Genomic DNA, 16680 nt, shown 5'->3' with positions numbered 1-16680 from the left:
TTCCATGTCAATCCATGATTCCATGTCCAAAATAAATAAATTACTAGAACTCCCCTGTTCCTCCTTCAGGAAGTGAGAGTACAAAGGAAACCAACCCGGACCCCCTTTTAGCCATTTCCAAACAACATGCCTCTAACATGACTCAGGCACTTGAAAGAGTGTTTTGCCATGAAACACTTCTCCATACAGCAACAATTACTTTAGTAAGACTATGCCAACTATGCAAGCAATTAACTTATTTATAAGAGGATGCCAGGTGTACTGTCAAACATGAAAACAACCAAGCATCAGACCAGTAAGTGTCTGCACATTGCTAAATACTGGCCAATATCACGTGGGTGAGCATATCAAAGAAACAACTACCCAGTAAAGAATTAAAGACGACGGCCTGAACACACGACCTCCCTCCAAGGCAAATACGGGCTACACAGGGAACTCTTTCATTCACGAGCGCGGGCACATTTGGGCCAGGCCCACAACTGTCGACTTGCATCCGGCAACTGCCACAGGCAGCCTCCAGGCTCCAAGCCAGGGAACAGGAGTAGGGCGCCCAGCTGCGCTGGCCTGCAGCGCCCAGTAACCACCACGCTGCTCCTCTCTGACACGCGGGAGGTCACCGTGCGAAGGCAAAACCACATGTGCTGCATTTCACCGGGTTTAAGCAGCTCTAGAGGATACTAGCATGTGCAGTAGAGTAAAAACAAGATAGAAATTGAACACTGCCCTCATTTTCTGCCTCCTTCTATCTCATCCAATCTCAAATATTCATTTTCTATTTTTATCCTGAAGTATCATTGCAGGATTAAATTCATAGAGTTGAAAGTAGAGCCCAAGTTTTCCCAATTAATTTTTTAAAATTTTTTTATTATTATTTTACAGGGGTATTTGAAAGAGATTTAGATTTGGGAGTGAGGGGTAAACCTTCCACTAACAATAGATGCAATTCCCATTCTCCAAGTTTCTTTATTTAAAGAAATATTTTTTTAATTAAAAACACATCAAGTCTTACTTAAATTTCATTCTCAGTAGATTCTTACTCAAAAAGAATTTACGTTAGTCCTCTGCTGGTGTACCTGAAAATCAGTTATAACTATCTTACAGCACTATACATACTCAGCTGCCCAGCATCTAAGCTTCAGCTCTATTTTCTGTTTCACACACTTCATCTTTGGAAAATTTCTCATGCTTAACATGCAGGCTGCTTACAGAGCTTTCTTAATAGACTTGCACATGCACTAAGCTATTGAATTTGAGCAGAACTGTGAAGCTGCCCGAGTTAAGTGTTTTTAGTACTCTTTCATCAGAAACAGGTAACTGCAGTTTTAATATTCTGTCTTGGGAACTAATCTTCAGATATCAGACTTCTGTAGCTTAAATATGCACTTGAAGGTGTACAGAATAACAAGGACTTCTGAGCAATTAAACTGAGTGTTCTCAAAACATTGACTTTTAACCTATCAAAATACTTACCTACATTTATGTCTTCACCTGCAGTTCCTCACTGCTAGCTAGGAACTCTTTGGTGTACATTACAGTCCACATTTTCCTCTCCAGATGCTTTTCTCTAAATTATGCTGCATCTCCTCTTCGAGATTGCATCCTTTCAGCAGGACCGGTCCTGCAACTATGTGTACGATGCCGCAACATGGAAGCTGGCTCCCCTCTTCTACCTCAGTTTTCTGAGTAACCAAGGTTTCTCCACTTACCCAGTTGCAGGAATTCATTATCCATTTCCACATCATCGAATACTTAATGCTGTCCTTACCGCTATCGTTAGACCTATACTTAACCAACTACACTCTAAGGTCTTAAAACACTAGTCAATATTCAGATTCACTCTCTACATCCTTTAAGTGTGGGCAAGCCTGGGACTTAAAACAAATAATCTACGAATTCCCAAGGAAGTACTACAAGGACACTTGATACACTTTAGGATCTCAAGAGAGAAAGCAGCTCCTGATAGCTCCGTATAACCGGGATGCTGGCTCCAAATATGGAATCATTCAGATTTGAAAGGACCACGAGGTGTCTCTAGTCCAACCTGCTGCTCAAAGCAGGGTCAGCTCTGAGGTCAGACCACATTGCTCAGGGCTTTATGCAGTCACCAGAGCACACTGTTATCTCATGTTTAGCCTCCTGTCCACTAGGAGTGCCAGGTCCTTTCCGGTAGAGCTGCTACCAGCCACTGTCCCCAGTCTGTACCAAAGCAGGGAGTTAGTCCACTCCAGGTGCAGGACTTGGCGTTTGCCCTTGCTGTATTTCATGAGGTCAGTCCCTTCCTCTCCCCTGTCTAGGTCCCTCTGAAACGCAGCCTGCCCTCAAGCACGCTATATCCCGTCATCGTGTCCCCTCCCCCACATCTAGTGACACCTATAAACTTGATGAGGGCACACTCTCTCCTTTCCCAGGGCACTGATAAAGATACTAAACAGGGCAGGCCTCAGGATAGAGGAACTGCAACTTGTAACAGGTACCGAATGAAACATTAACCCCTACTCTCTGAGCTTGATGAACCAGGCAGGTTTTTCACCAAACAAGCAGCCCTCCATCTAGATTACGTCCCAATTTGGATACACAGTGGTTGCTACAGGGAGACCACGTCAAAAGCCTCGCTAAAGTCAAAGTAAATGACTTCTGCTCCTCTCCTTCTCATCCACAAACCTACCTATTTCTTCACAGAAGGTAATTAGGTTGTTCAGGCATGATTTCTCTTTGGTAAATCCATGCCAGCTGCTCCCAGTCATTATTATCTCTTCACATGTCCACAACTGGCTTCCAAGTAGGCTCATGGACCAAACTGAAGCTGAACAGTCTACAGTTCCCTCGATAATGCTTGTTGCCCTTCCTGAAGATGGGTGGAGTGTGTGTGCCTTTCTCCAGTCACTGGGAAACTCCCCTGTCTATGACCTTCCTGAGGTCATAGCAACTGTCTGCACCATTATGATGTCAACCAGATCCCCCACCACCCTCAGATACATCCCTCCAGGCCCACGGACTTGCATGAACTGACTTCAAGAGCTCCCCGGCTTGAACCTCTTCCACTACTGATTGTTCCCCTCCTCCCTAAACCCTGTCTCTAGGTACAAAGGCCTGACAGACCTTGTGACAGCAAAGAACACATCGAGTCCCTCAGCCTCATCTGCATCAGCTGTAGCTAAATCACCTGCCCCATTCAGCAGCACACTTTCTCCTTGTTTATTTTTTCCTATTAACGTAACAGCAAAAGCTCTTGTTACTGCCCTTGATACCCGTCTCAAGTTTCAACTCTAGCTGAACTTTGGCATTCCTTTGCGTTACTACTGGGGGGATTTCCTACCGATAAGCTGATGCTATGAACTTCCTTGGACTTGACCTAATACCCTGTCTCCAGAACTTTCCCCCGTGAACTGATTGCTCATAGGGTCTAATTTATGATTGGACCTGGTGAGGAAGATACAACATGACCATCTCATGTTGCACTGTGATATTACTGGCTGCCATTTAATTACTTTTCATTACTTGTTCCAAAAATTCCAGTCAGCAGATCCACTTTGTATAGTTATTGTTGAACACCAAGAAATACATTTCCTGAAGTCATCTCATATTCTCATTTGCTAACTGAAGAAAACCTACAATGCAGCTTGTCCCTAAAATGGGAAACAATTGCAGGAAATGGCAGGATAACTAGTACTCTTTATTTTCAGTATGACGGAATAACCTAATCCCAATTCTCCTGGAGTAACCTCTGCCTGGACCATCTGCAATTAAGCTTTGCAGCTCATTGATGTCAATGAGCATATTAACAAAGGCACTGTTAGGACAGCAGGCTACCATCCAAAATTCTGAGTTATTTACCTTGTCAAGTAAATCATCTCAGAAAACCCCAACTATTTATCAGGCTATTAACTTGCCTGTTAGAAATGTAGATGAGTGAAGCAAGCAAGTTGTTAAAAAGAAAAACATGCCAACAATATCACAGGCGTATAATTTGATCTCTGAAAAAAAGGTGACACAGGAAGCACTAAGACTATAAGTACAGAGAAGACTCAAAGACTGTCTTATTGATTATTAAATCATAGCAACGTTTTAAATAATTGAACTTTGAGCTAACCACAAGCTTAAAATATCAGTGGTGGACCTGTCATATGTAAGGTTGTAATGAAACATTACAAGCTACCTAGGAGTATTCATTTCTGCTTCTGCTGAAGCAAATCCAACAATTTTGCCATTTGTATCTTCAGCAATCTTCTGCCAAAGGTTAACAGAGGGAATTTCAAACATTCTGATCAAGGCAACTGGCAACTACTGGTGTGAAACGTTATGTGTGCCTTTTCCACATATTTAACAAGTCCAAAATCCAAATCGTACAGTTATAGCCTGTTTGGGAAGTTTAAGTGAATTTTTATACAAAAATAAGGCATTCTATCGTGGAGTCTAAGAAATACAGTAACTGCAATAGATCAAAAATACTGCAGTTGCAAAAAATCATTTTTCTAGGAGTACGCCCATCTCTCCTGACTTGAGGAAAAACAATCAAAAGTTAAACGGCTTTCAACAGGGATTTTAGCACTTCAATAAAATTACTGTCTTTGTTATTTAACGCCAGATTTTGAGTGTCTTTACAGTGATTAATTTTTATCACTGTTACTTCTGCTACTCCTATAAGTAAATTAACAGTAGTAGCCCAAGCTGGATCAACTCTGATGCTGCCATTCCTAATTACGCTGCCATTAATCAAAATATCGCATCACAGAAAGCATTATTCCAGTGATGGCTCTGTTTAAAGAGCACTTTCAGCTAACATGATTTTGGTAGGTTTAGTTGCACTTCATTCCAGTAGCTTTATATTCCTCTTGCCAAGTTGTGCAGAGAAGACACTTCTGAGTACTGCAACTCAGTATCAGGGAAGTCCTTTCTCATTAGAGGTGAGTAATACCTGAACTCATTTTCATTTGACAAGTTCGATTTTCACAAAAAATAAACAGCCTTCAGCTGGGAAACCCCTGCAATGAGTCATGAAAAATAACCTCTCATCACCATTTCTGCTGTTATCAAGCTAGACCGATTAAAAGCTACTGCAGGTTTGTCTGCCCCTGCACAATCTGCTATAGAGACAAAAAACAAACTCCACCCACTTTTGCTTTCAAATAACACAAGTATTATGTCTGCCTTGATAACTTCTCAAGACAACTGGTAAACCTCTAAAAAGAAGTTCTAACCATTTTTCACATGGTCAGAAATAGCAGCAGGCTAAGAATTTAGCTTTTGAGCACGGAATTAATTAGCAGGACTCTGGGTAGAGTAGAACAAAAGAATGAGTAAATCAAATTGAGATCTCTTTGGATTGCAAGCTCAAAGCTGATTAGCTGTACAAAGAAAATACTTGGGATGCATTATAATCATTTCACCTTCCAATAGCCCACTGCAAGCGATGTGTTTGGCATAATACAGTCAGAAATTTTATACACAAAAATTCACCACGTAAGTGGCCAGGAAAACAACTTTTCCTTCATTACTATGCTAATTGATTTGAATACAGTTAATAAAAGTTTCAGAGACAGAGTGGATAAGCTATATTAGCAGTAGTCAGGAACTTTTTTAACCAGTTCACAAAATCCATACTTCTTGAGCTATTTAACAGGCAGGCAGAGAAGCAATTGAGCAAGTAACATATCACAGATGCATCACCCTTTGCACCAAAAAATGGTCCTCTTCATTCAAGTCCCTTCCTTCCTTACTTGCTCCGAAAACAGATTCCTTCGGTTCTCCTTAGGATTCCGGGTTCTTTGGACTAACTCATAATAGTTATTGACACCTTAATTCGGTCTTCTATCAGGAGACCATTTATTTCTCTGCTCTGATCTTCCTGTAACAGTCCCATGAGCTTTTCCTCTGCAGTTTGACTAACACCACAAAGTCAAGGCCTTTCAGTCTTTTGTAAAGTCAAACGCTCTAATGTACTACAATCCTATCTAAGAGGCTGTGTACTTTGAAAAAGCAAATGCTCAGTGTTACAGACTACCTTCTGGTTCATGTTATGTTCAAGCTAGCAAGAGCAGCCCATTCCCAATCCCATTTTAAAGAGAATGCTACAGTTAAGAATGGATTTCTTTGTCACGTTCTCTCAGATGCAGTTATCTTACCTGAATTTTTTGGAAGTTTTTGAAGTGATACTATTACAGTTCTGACTATAAACATTTTTTATTCTCATTGCTCAACTTCCCCACTCTCTCAAGAGATCTTAGTGTCAAATTTTTAAGTTTATTCTTCAAGGGAAGCCTTTTCCACCATGTAGAATTGTAAAGGTACCATCTTATCAATGCTGGTAAGCAGCAATCACTGAAATATCCAGAACTTAGTACTGAACACAGACACCCTGTAAATTACATAAATGCTACATTTAAATACTTTTTTCATTTAAATAATCCTGTGTTTAAACAATACATTTTAATAACTGTTTGTTTCACACAGCAGATGCTAGAGAGCTGAAGCTAACATTTTCCTATATCTCTCCATCTCCTCTATCCCTCTTCCAAAAGCAACTAAGTAGTTTTCCAAATTCCAAACTGTCTCAGGCATACTATTTTCCAGGACAACGTTTCCAGAGTATGAACTGCATACTGATTCTAACAAGGCAACTCATCCTCCACCAAGGCTCTCTCAAGTTTAATAGTATAGTAAACTCAGCCATCACGCCAATAAGGAAGAAACAAACAACTTAGTGATATGAGTATAACCTCTGAGATGGCATTTCCAAAGAGTCTAGGAAATGTGCAATTCCTACTAGTAACAACAGCACCTGCATGATAGCTAAATAATTCTTACTGGACTGTAAAATGAAAGCTCAGTCTCTATCTACAGTACTTCCTCATGTTCCTGAGCAACTTTATTTTCTTGCCTAGCTACCTGAAAAGGGGAACAAAATGGTTTATTTACTCCAGACCAATAATGACACGCATCCAAATAAAATCTGAATTTTCTACAAGTGTATTTCTAAAGTAATGACATAGATGTCAAATTTCAAATGATACACAGTAGGCAACACTTACCATTCTTTTTCTGTGCCTTTGTAGCAACAGAAACTTTAGTGTATAAAACGTTCTGTGCTCAGGTCTCAGACCACCATTGTATGCTTTACCTTTCTTAAAATGATACTAGTAGGATCAATAAAAAGCCAGGCATTTAAATCTCTCCAATTAAGTCAAAACATTTTCACATCCATTTTTACATATTTCCACTGTGATATGTTTTAGTTACTTTTAGCACTAGACTGTGCTTTTTGCAGGTGCCTGCATTTCCCCCCACCGCAAAATTCTAAGCTAGTTTTTAAATGAAAATATAGCTATTATATTTTCTATGCAATGTCTTCAAAACATAGGGTGAAGACCACCACCAGACATGCCCTTCAGAAAGGTACATAATGATTTAATACGCTCTCATCCCCGCTACTTTCAGTAGCGGCTCCCAGGAAGCTTGGTAGACACTGACCCACGGCAAAGGAAGGGAGCTTGTGTTACTTACTCCAGTGGCTCTGCTGCAGGGGCTCTTACGCTATCAGTTTAGTCATGACTACCAGTTTGATCTTTGTACAGAGATGGCCACATCAAATTGAAGCGTCTTCTCAGGTTGGGAACCTTCACCTGCTGGATTCGTTCCAACACACGAACCTTCCATTTTAGTCAAAATCCCCCCAATGCATAGCTTTCCTTCTCATCTGGTTGCATCAATTTCCTTTCCTTTCCATTAAAATCACAATGATCCCTATTAAAGAGCTCAGCCCACCAAATCAATCACTTAAACATTTGTGCAGCTTATTTAAAAAAGGTCATTTCACTTGCCACCTCTCTTCCGCATACATTCTATAACTGGAAATAAGAAGCCTGTCCAGCAAAAACACTTGCAAACTCCAAAATCATACCTGATTTTTAAAAAGCATTGATAACAACTGACCTCCTAAAAACTGCTTTGCCAATCACAAGAATGCTATAAATGATGACTTCGTTTCCTGCATTTAAAACTTTCAGGTGTTTGAAATATAAGTCTCAACTAGTTATATGTATATGATGTGATTCTACACATATGCAGGTATTATTTAAACCTCAAAAAAATGTAATAGGGCTGAGACAAGCATTTCATTTACATCCTATATGAATCCATCCAATATATGAAATATATTTAACTTTGGAAGTTAACATCACCCACTAGTCCATGCCCTACAGTAATGCTGCAGAATCAAGAAAAGCAAAGCCACAATTACAGTGCTTTCTGCAGTATCACAGTTAAATTGTCCAATGACCTCCCTGCTTTAAAAGCCTACATTCAATGTTTTAAAAATTTTAGCTATTTTTATTAGAAGTTTCAGATCACATTGCAACAGGAGATTATTCCTAGGGGAGTTTCAGAAAAATCAGGAAAATTTGGACCGGGGGGGGGGGGGGGGGGGGGAGGGGAAGGGGGAAGTAACAGGGATGTCCTTAAAGCCTCTACTAAGCCTCTCCTTGTAGCAAGAGCACTTGTAGCAAGTGTAGTCCAGAAAAACAACTTACAATGCATACTGCCTCCTCCTTCCCTGAAGTCTTAGCAAAATTTATGCTTCATAGTAAAGATTAAGTTAATACAAGACTTTGTGTCAATCTGCTACTCAAAGAAAATCAATTTAGGTCTAGAGGTAAAAATTACAGTAAGAGAATTTTTAAGTATCTTGAAACACGCAGTAGGGAGAACAGGTAAAACAGATTTCAAGTTACCAGTTTTTGAAGCGCAAGATCTACTTGGGAAATGACAGTCCACAACGTCCATGCTGGCCAATATTCGAGTCTGCATGTTAGACTGTATTGCTAAAGTTTAACAAGTCTTTGTACACCTAGAAAGCGCTACGTAATTCTTTCCCAATCGTTCAAGGAAAGCTTTTAAAGCACATTAAAATTCTCTGCAAACATACTTTCAAAGGTTCTAACTCATTGAACCAAATCTTTAGTTCAACTAAAAAACTAAGCTAAAATACCTCTGGTATCCTCTATCTTATCAACTATTAATCAGCATCCAAGAAGATCTCAGGCTCACAGTATTAAGTTCTGCTGAATTTGCTTTGCACCCCCCCCCTCCTTTTTTCTTAAGTAGAGGAATTCAGCTAGAATTTGCATTTTCCCATGTATTTCTGGCCATCAAATACTGAGCTTCAATGTATTCTTGCCATAATTTTCTCCAACAATTACAAAGCATCTCTATTTTCGGGAGCACAGACTCTTTTGAATTATCAACTTAAAGGTCCATCACAGTTTTAGTCATCTAGAAAGTGGATGACTTAACTACTTGAATTCATTCCATACCCACAAATTAAGCACACAATACAACCTGTAACATAACCTAAAAATAGTTCTATCAACATTAGGTATAGGAGGAACCAAGAGGTTAATGTAGGTCTGCCTACATGCCCACCTCAGTTACTGGCTGACATTATTCTTTGCAAATGGGTGCAAAGAGATACATGTGTACCATAAGCAAATTGAGAGAGGGCAAATCTTTTCAGATGGGTTAACTGCCAACTCAGTCTTCTGGATGCGAGCAGAAAGATGTTTTCATTCCTTTCTTGCAGCTTAGAGCATCTTGCCCATCCCACTGCACTGACAGAAAAGGCTACTCAGTTGAAGATTTCACATTTTGCCAAACCAGCTGTCAACAGTAAGACTGATTGATTCCCTCTCCCCCACCCCCCCACCAATACCCAGTTACAAGTTAGTAAATCAGTTTTGGTTTAGCCCATATGCAGACTTTTTGGAACCCAAGACTGCTTAAAACAAACTGGGGCTTGCAAAAATTATTCTAGCTCAGGAGATGCAGAGGTCAACTCCACATCTCAAGTTTTACCAGTCAACTGAGAGGTTCAGACCTGATCAATAACAACGCACAACGGTATCAAATGAAAGATAGTGAATTCTCATATACTCACATATCTGAGTTAACACAAACTCCACTTCATGGAGCTCATGTGAGAAAGAGGATGCAAAAATAAAACAGCTGCCTTCAAGGTTTATCTGAATGCTTTTTCCTCCTCAGTAGCTTCCATTTGATTTATTAACAAATTTTGTCCTTGCTTTACCATTACATTATAACTGAAAAAAAGATTTCACTGAAATTTCACTGAAAAAAGTTTCATTGATTACACTGAAGAAAAGTCATATAGTAACTCTAATTTGAAGAGTTTTCATTTATGAAGAATGCTAAAGACTTTTAAAATATATACAGTATATTTAACTCGCCTTTTATCCAGCTATAGCCAGCATATTCCTAGGCATTGCTATACTTCACCAGGACAATCACTGGACAATCCACTTAAAACTAAAATGCCAGCAATTCTTTTTAAGACAATGGGACTCATAAGTTTCTCTAAAATACGCAGAGATGAAAAAGCTCCTGGTTACAGGCTACACAGAGAAAACATTAAAGCCTAGCTCTAGGTTAAAATTCATTCAGATTGAATTTACTGGTTATGAGCAGGTGGAAAATTCATTTGCCAACTTACAATTTTGTAGATCTTGCCTCTTTTCTATCCTTACCAAACTTCTTCCTTTTTGCATATCCCCTCCTCGTTTTATAAGCCTTTGACATTGTAAGTTAATTTCTATTTCAGCCCATAATCAAGTGTGTTGATTAATAATACTGCATAGATTTGGTGTACAGAGGAAGACGACATCACATTTTTCCCATCTGCCATTAGAGACACCAGACAGTCCAGAGGCAGAGCAGCAAATTAATCCAGAGAGCCTCCATATGAAAGTAAATTCACTTAACCTAAACTTCTGCCATGGGCAAAGATGGCTTTTACGCACCTTTATTATTTGTCACTTCTTCGTTCAAAAGTCTACCTCCAACACAGGACAACATAGAAGTGATCCTGACCCTTTCTTTCTTTTCCAGAGCTGACCATGTATTGACTTGGCAGTATTAATACTAACTGCTCCAGAGACTTGCAACCACCTCAGTCACCTTCGCCCACAAGCTCGACTCAACATCAGCTTTGTCATACAGGTGCTTCCATGCAGCCAGCAAGACCAGCAGCAAGCTTAACGATGCAGATGGACATTTACCAGGCAAACAGGGAAGCCCAGCTACTCAGCAGCCCACCTACAGAGACTCAAGTCCTTGTCTCCTACTAAAATTTTGATCATCTTTCACATTGCAACACTTTGAGCTGTTAATATCTTCTACTGCATTAGTATGCACCTTAACATTGTATTTTAAGCATGCACATTCTCCCGGCAGTAGTAGCCACCCACTTTGTTTTCAGTTCATCCCACTTCACTTGAAAAGACATTTTTCAGGCTTTAAAGATCCCAACAATTGCTTTTTATTGCTCCTGTCATGATAATGCCAATTAAATGCTTTTACAGTCAAGCCATCTAGCTAGATCCAACTTTAATCTACTCAAGCCAGGTTGAAATGCTGCAAGTAAAACAAGGGTTAGTCTAACAAACTACATATTAGTTCTTAAATGACCAAAGACCTACCCGGACAACTAAGTTGGGACTTCGTTTCCTTGGAAGCCATATTACTGTCAGATTGCCCACTTGGAAAGCTATGTTTCCATTATTACTATGCAATTTAAAGCATTCACAACATCTGTTTCTGTGGCTTTTGTCAAATTCTCACAGCACTTCTAGATCACTCAAAGCAATGAAGAAAGGCTCAGTCATTGTTTTAACAGAACCAGAGCTCCCTTCACAATAACAGGCTCAAATCTAATGTTAACGTAAGCTTCCAAATACAAAAACTCTACACTTATAAGGCTGCTGTGCAGATCCAAACAGACACAGAATAAGCAAAACTGCCAATCAGTATTGCAGTTTAGGAACTTAACACTGTGGTCCACTTGTTTCAGCTTTTCAGTCTGCCTCTCTACCTACGCTCCTGTATACAAAGAGGAGATCTGGACACACAGACTCTCCCTTCTTCAGTTTTCAACACTACCACAAGACAGCACAAAAAGATCAATGTCAAATACCCTGCAGGCCATTTCCATTCCACAGAAATTAGGCCATAAACTTCAGGTATGACAAACAGGCAGGGAAAATAGAACAGCAAGATATTCCATTCCCCAATATTCCCCCTAAAAAAGTTTAAATTCTCTTGATGAATACACATCTAATCATCTGCAGGCATCATCTTCTGTCTAACCATTTGAATCATTTTGAATAGCTATCATCTAATTGTGTTTGGTCTACAGCCTAAGACAGCAAACTTACTCATTTAGACTGAATTTTAAGCTGTTTTTACCACAAAATGAAATGGGGAAGGCATAAAGTTTTCTGATCAGAGAGAACAAGGCTGTCAATGCTCTCCTTACTATTAATAATGTAATAATTAAGGTATGGTTCTGTACCCTAGTTTTAAAGTCCAGCACCAATGGCTCCTCTCCACCCTGAACTGAAAATGAGGCTTCATATTTGAAAGAACTGTCCATGGACAGATCACTGCATAGGAAACAAAGCCTAAAAACTGTGCGCTTTTTCTATAGTGTTCAAGAACATTAAGGAGACATGGGAACTTCAGACTGCCTCCGTTTACAGCTCAGGTAAGTCTCAGAAATGCACACTGAAGACTGCATGTAGTGATAACAACATTAGTTATGCTTCCTGCTCTAATACTGAGCACAAAAGTTAAAGCTGTCCTTCATTTCCATTTCAAGTTGGCAGAAATACAAAACTGGGAGCTGAATTTCAGAGTTCAGCTTAACTGAGATAGCTTTTCTTTTTGTTTCATGTGCTGACACAACTACCTTTCCAGCAACACTGAGTCGCCCAATCTTACTTCTCAGATACGTTTTGCGTTACAGTTGCATCTTGTCACTCACCTTCCCTGGCAACTTTCCCCTGCTACTGGACCAGCTCTCAGTACTAGTTCTCAGCTATGATTCTTCAGTCTGTTTGGACTCCATTTATAGAAGGAATGCTTACAGTATGCTTTCCATAGGTTTTCAATAACAATCTACTTTCAAAATGAATTTGAAAAAACTAAAATCTCAAAAAAGAAATATACACACATATATATAAAAATATGCACGTATGTCCAACTTCTTTGGCAACATTAAATACATTAGTAGATAAAGTTCATCCTCCGACAACACCCTACTTACTGGAGACATATCTTGTACCGAAGAAATTTTCCGGTGCTATTAACTGTCCCTGTAGACATATTTTCTAACTGATAATATTACTCAGATCTTCCTTTTGCAGAATATTGGCAGTATTTCAGAAGTGAGTCAGTCTCTTAAAATACATACCGCATCACTTAAGGGATACCGTTCAAGAGTCCACTTAAAATTTACATGGAACATTCTTCCTAAAGCCCATTTCCAGAAGTTTAATGTACTTTGAGAGCAACACAACTAGAAGTGTTTCAACTACTGTCTCTCAAGGAACTCCTAAGCACCAAATAAAGTGATCAACTCACACTCAGCCATCAGCAGGCAATTAAACAAGCCATTCATGTTTTGAAGATCACAAACAACTTTTTGGAAATAGTGAGGAGGTGTCTTGCAACAAAAGGCGCTAAATATCTGACCAGCCATATTCCTGCTAATTATATTATGTATTGCTTCCACTTAACTGGGTGATACTATGCTGCCAGTTGTCTCATGTTGCTTGTCACATCTCATTGCTGTCCTCTCATATGTTACTTTCTCCAACAAACAGTTCACTAACAAACCAACCTGCCCAAAGCTTCATTTCATCCCTCGATGTGCCTCTACTCCCTAGTTTAAAATAAAACAAAACAAAAAAAAAAGCAGTGAAGTATTTAGACATTAGTGGCATCAAAACCAATTAATGACCCTTACCACTGCTAAAATTATTGGTGATATCAATTATTAACAAAATCTTATCTGAATGCATGATTTGATAGAGTAATGGATAGCTTGCTTAGCTGAACTTAGCCAAAAGGACCTCATTCTAATAGACATGGTTTACAAGAACTCTTAGAGCACGAAGAAAGTAGATAGGAGTTATCCGCTCCACTCGCCAGTGCTCTAACCCTAAACATCACTTGGAAGTAGAGGAAAAGCTGACAAAATGATGGGGAAAAAAAAAAAAAAAAAAGGAGAACAGTTTACACATTCCACACAATGAAATCACTCAGCTTTCACCTAGATGAGCAAAAGGAAAGCCCCCAAACGAAGCCAATACTCCCCTCTGTCAACAAAGGGGTTAAGAGCATTTGAGGACATTTTGCAGCAGATGAAGGCTATATTAGAAACACCCTGTGCATGCCACAAATAGCTCCATTTGAGGGCTATGTAGATACTTTGACATCAACCCCTATCTCTAAAGACAACTCTTAAGTCACTGGCACAGTGCGGGATTGTCAGATGTCCAGCCTCCTCCAGCTAAAATTGAATTCACCCTAAATACTTGGGTATTTTAGATGTCTGTGCAAGGTAAATCCCCAGATTACTCATACAACCCCCTAGAAATGGGAGTCAAACTTTCAGACAGCATCATGAGACTTTTCCTTTCCTGAGGACGATGATGTAGACTGTGGGTGGTGGAAGTGCTCCTTAAGCTGATCTAAAGAGCTTGTGTCCCTAGCTGCTCATTCCTGCCCCTACACTGCTCCCACTGTTGCACCAGCAGAAATATTTGTGCAGCTGCATGATGAAAAGCAGCAGGGAACCGATCCAGCTGAAGAGTAATCTCCTGAAAAAACAGGAGGAGAAAGGTCTTAAACTGACTCAGTTTTGTTCTAACCCAGTATGCATAGGAAACAGTGCGAGCAGCCAGGAAGCTCAGGCTGGCACTGTTTCCAATTTGCAAACCAAGTTACAGCCTAAGGTGAAGATGTCTTTTATCCTCTCCTCAGCGGGCTCTCTCTTCTGAGTGCCAAATCGTCTTTAAGACTTCTTACCACCCTAAACCTGGAGAGCTGGTTTAGCCAAGGCCCCACTTGTCTCCTACGCTAATCGAATCCTGCCAACAGCTTTTCTGCCACTGCCACAGGAGGCGGCTTTTGGAACACTTTTCCCTGCAGGTGACTTCAGCTAGGATAAATACTTCGCTAAACCGTAACTAAAACCCGTGCTTACAATGACTTGCATCTCCCCCCGTCAAATGCCTGTAAGCATTTTTATAGCTTAATTTTTGAAACTATACCTTACCTGTACAAGGATATAATAATTACTAGCCAGAAGAAATCTTAACAGCTTGTAATTAACCTACCTATTCCTCAAGCAAGTAGCAAAGAAAAATTGTAAAAATTCTTCTTTTTGTAAGAGTAAGAACACACTGCTATGCAAAATAAGAGAAAATGACCACAGGCTGGAGGTACTTGTTTGCAGAAAACAGTACCTACTGAGTGGCACGTGTCACTGAAAAATCCTTAACACAGACCAGCTTATAGTAATTCCTAAACTGCTTTCAACCATCACATCTCTACCTAAGACTTGAGGCCTAAAACAAATACTGCTAGTGATGCTGTTAAGTTTTTCTACATAATGCTAGCTCTGCAGCGCTGACTATCCCACCGAAGATTGCATGAAGCACAGTTAAAATCGACAATTATTGAGAAGCTTTGCTCATAACTTTTCAAAACCCATTAAGAACCTCGAAAAAAATGTTTTAAAATGATTGTTTCAAGATCTACAGAAAGAGCAGAATAAGCATAAAGTCTTGGCCCACATGCTTTCTTGATTACTTCCTTACAGCATTAAATGAAGCCTGCACATCATAAGGCCATCCCTACACAGTTCCCCTGACTTGTCCCCAGCCCTCAAACCAGCATATCATTAGCAGATACACGTGCAGGCAAATGAACCATAGGTGGCCTCACTGCAGCATAGCAGACACTAAGTGCCAACTGCTCGGCCAGCTAACAGGAAAGCCAAAGAAGAAGCTGTCCTCAGCAGTTGGGGAAAAAAAAAAAAAAACAACTAGGACCAGGTGATGGGAGCATCAGGTGACTGCTCACCCCTGCAGTTGGTGCAGTCATCTCCAATTTCTGTACTCCCGTTCATCACTAAACAGTCAGCATCATCCAAGGCAACATCCGGGTAGGTGACCCCATTGGGGCAAGGGAAGAACATATTAGGAAAACAGTGGCGGGGGAAGGCAGCGTAGGTTCAAGTGTTTTGTTATGGTAGAGAGAGACAGAAGAGGTCAAGGCCGAAGGACACACCCTGAAACTAAAGGTGCTGGGGCAAGAGCAGGAGATGACAAATACTGAGTAAAGTCTTAGCAGCACTCACTGTACTAGGCAATATATTGAATGGTGGCAGAAAGTTAAATTATGGAGGGGTAGCTACTCTGTTTGCTCTTGGTTTGCTTCTGCCCAGGTTTTAGCTAGTCTCAGGCTTGCAAACCAGGGCATTTCGCTGTTTGACATATTCTGTTGTATTTCTTCACCTTTTTTGCATTTCCAAGTTACTGTGCAAGCTGATGCACAGCCTTAGACTTGTATTCTCCTATGTTGCCTGAAAATTTCTGTATTTCACAAGTGTTGGGTATAAACATTTCAGATTATTTTCTTATTTACACCAAACCTAAAAATCCCTCACATACATATTTTACAGCCCAATAGATTGTCTACCAGAAGATCTTTGTATTGGGGGAAGGGAACAATTTCAGGGCAATAAAAAAGTACTACTAAAAGCAATCACTTGAGTTATATACCAGGGTTGTTCTACTAACAGAATACACTACTTCCTTCTTCAGA

General features: G+C 40.0%; 1 protein-coding gene across 3 annotated transcripts in view; it reads right to left on the bottom strand.

Moving 5' to 3' along the window:
* Positions 1-16680, bottom strand: part of TRIO (trio Rho guanine nucleotide exchange factor) — a 263242-nt gene that overhangs the window by 207900 nt on the left and 38662 nt on the right. The window contains exon 1 of one of the 3 annotated variants that reach the window (XM_068931429.1): positions 2666-2804. The exons of the other annotated variants lie outside the window; for them this stretch is intronic. Coding sequence (XP_068787530.1) covers positions 2666-2789 — 124 coding nt within the window. The 5' untranslated portion in view covers positions 2790-2804. Of the gene's footprint in view, positions 1-2665; positions 2805-16680 lie in introns of those variants that run through there. 3 annotated transcript variants of the gene reach the window in all.

The sequence above is a fragment of the Struthio camelus genome, chromosome 2, assembly GCF_040807025.1.
Source record: "Struthio camelus isolate bStrCam1 chromosome 2, bStrCam1.hap1, whole genome shotgun sequence".
In the NCBI taxonomy this organism is placed as follows: Eukaryota; Metazoa; Chordata; class Aves; order Struthioniformes; family Struthionidae; genus Struthio; species Struthio camelus.
Note: the sequence above shows the minus strand (reverse complement) of the source record. Positions and strands in the feature narration are given on the sequence as shown.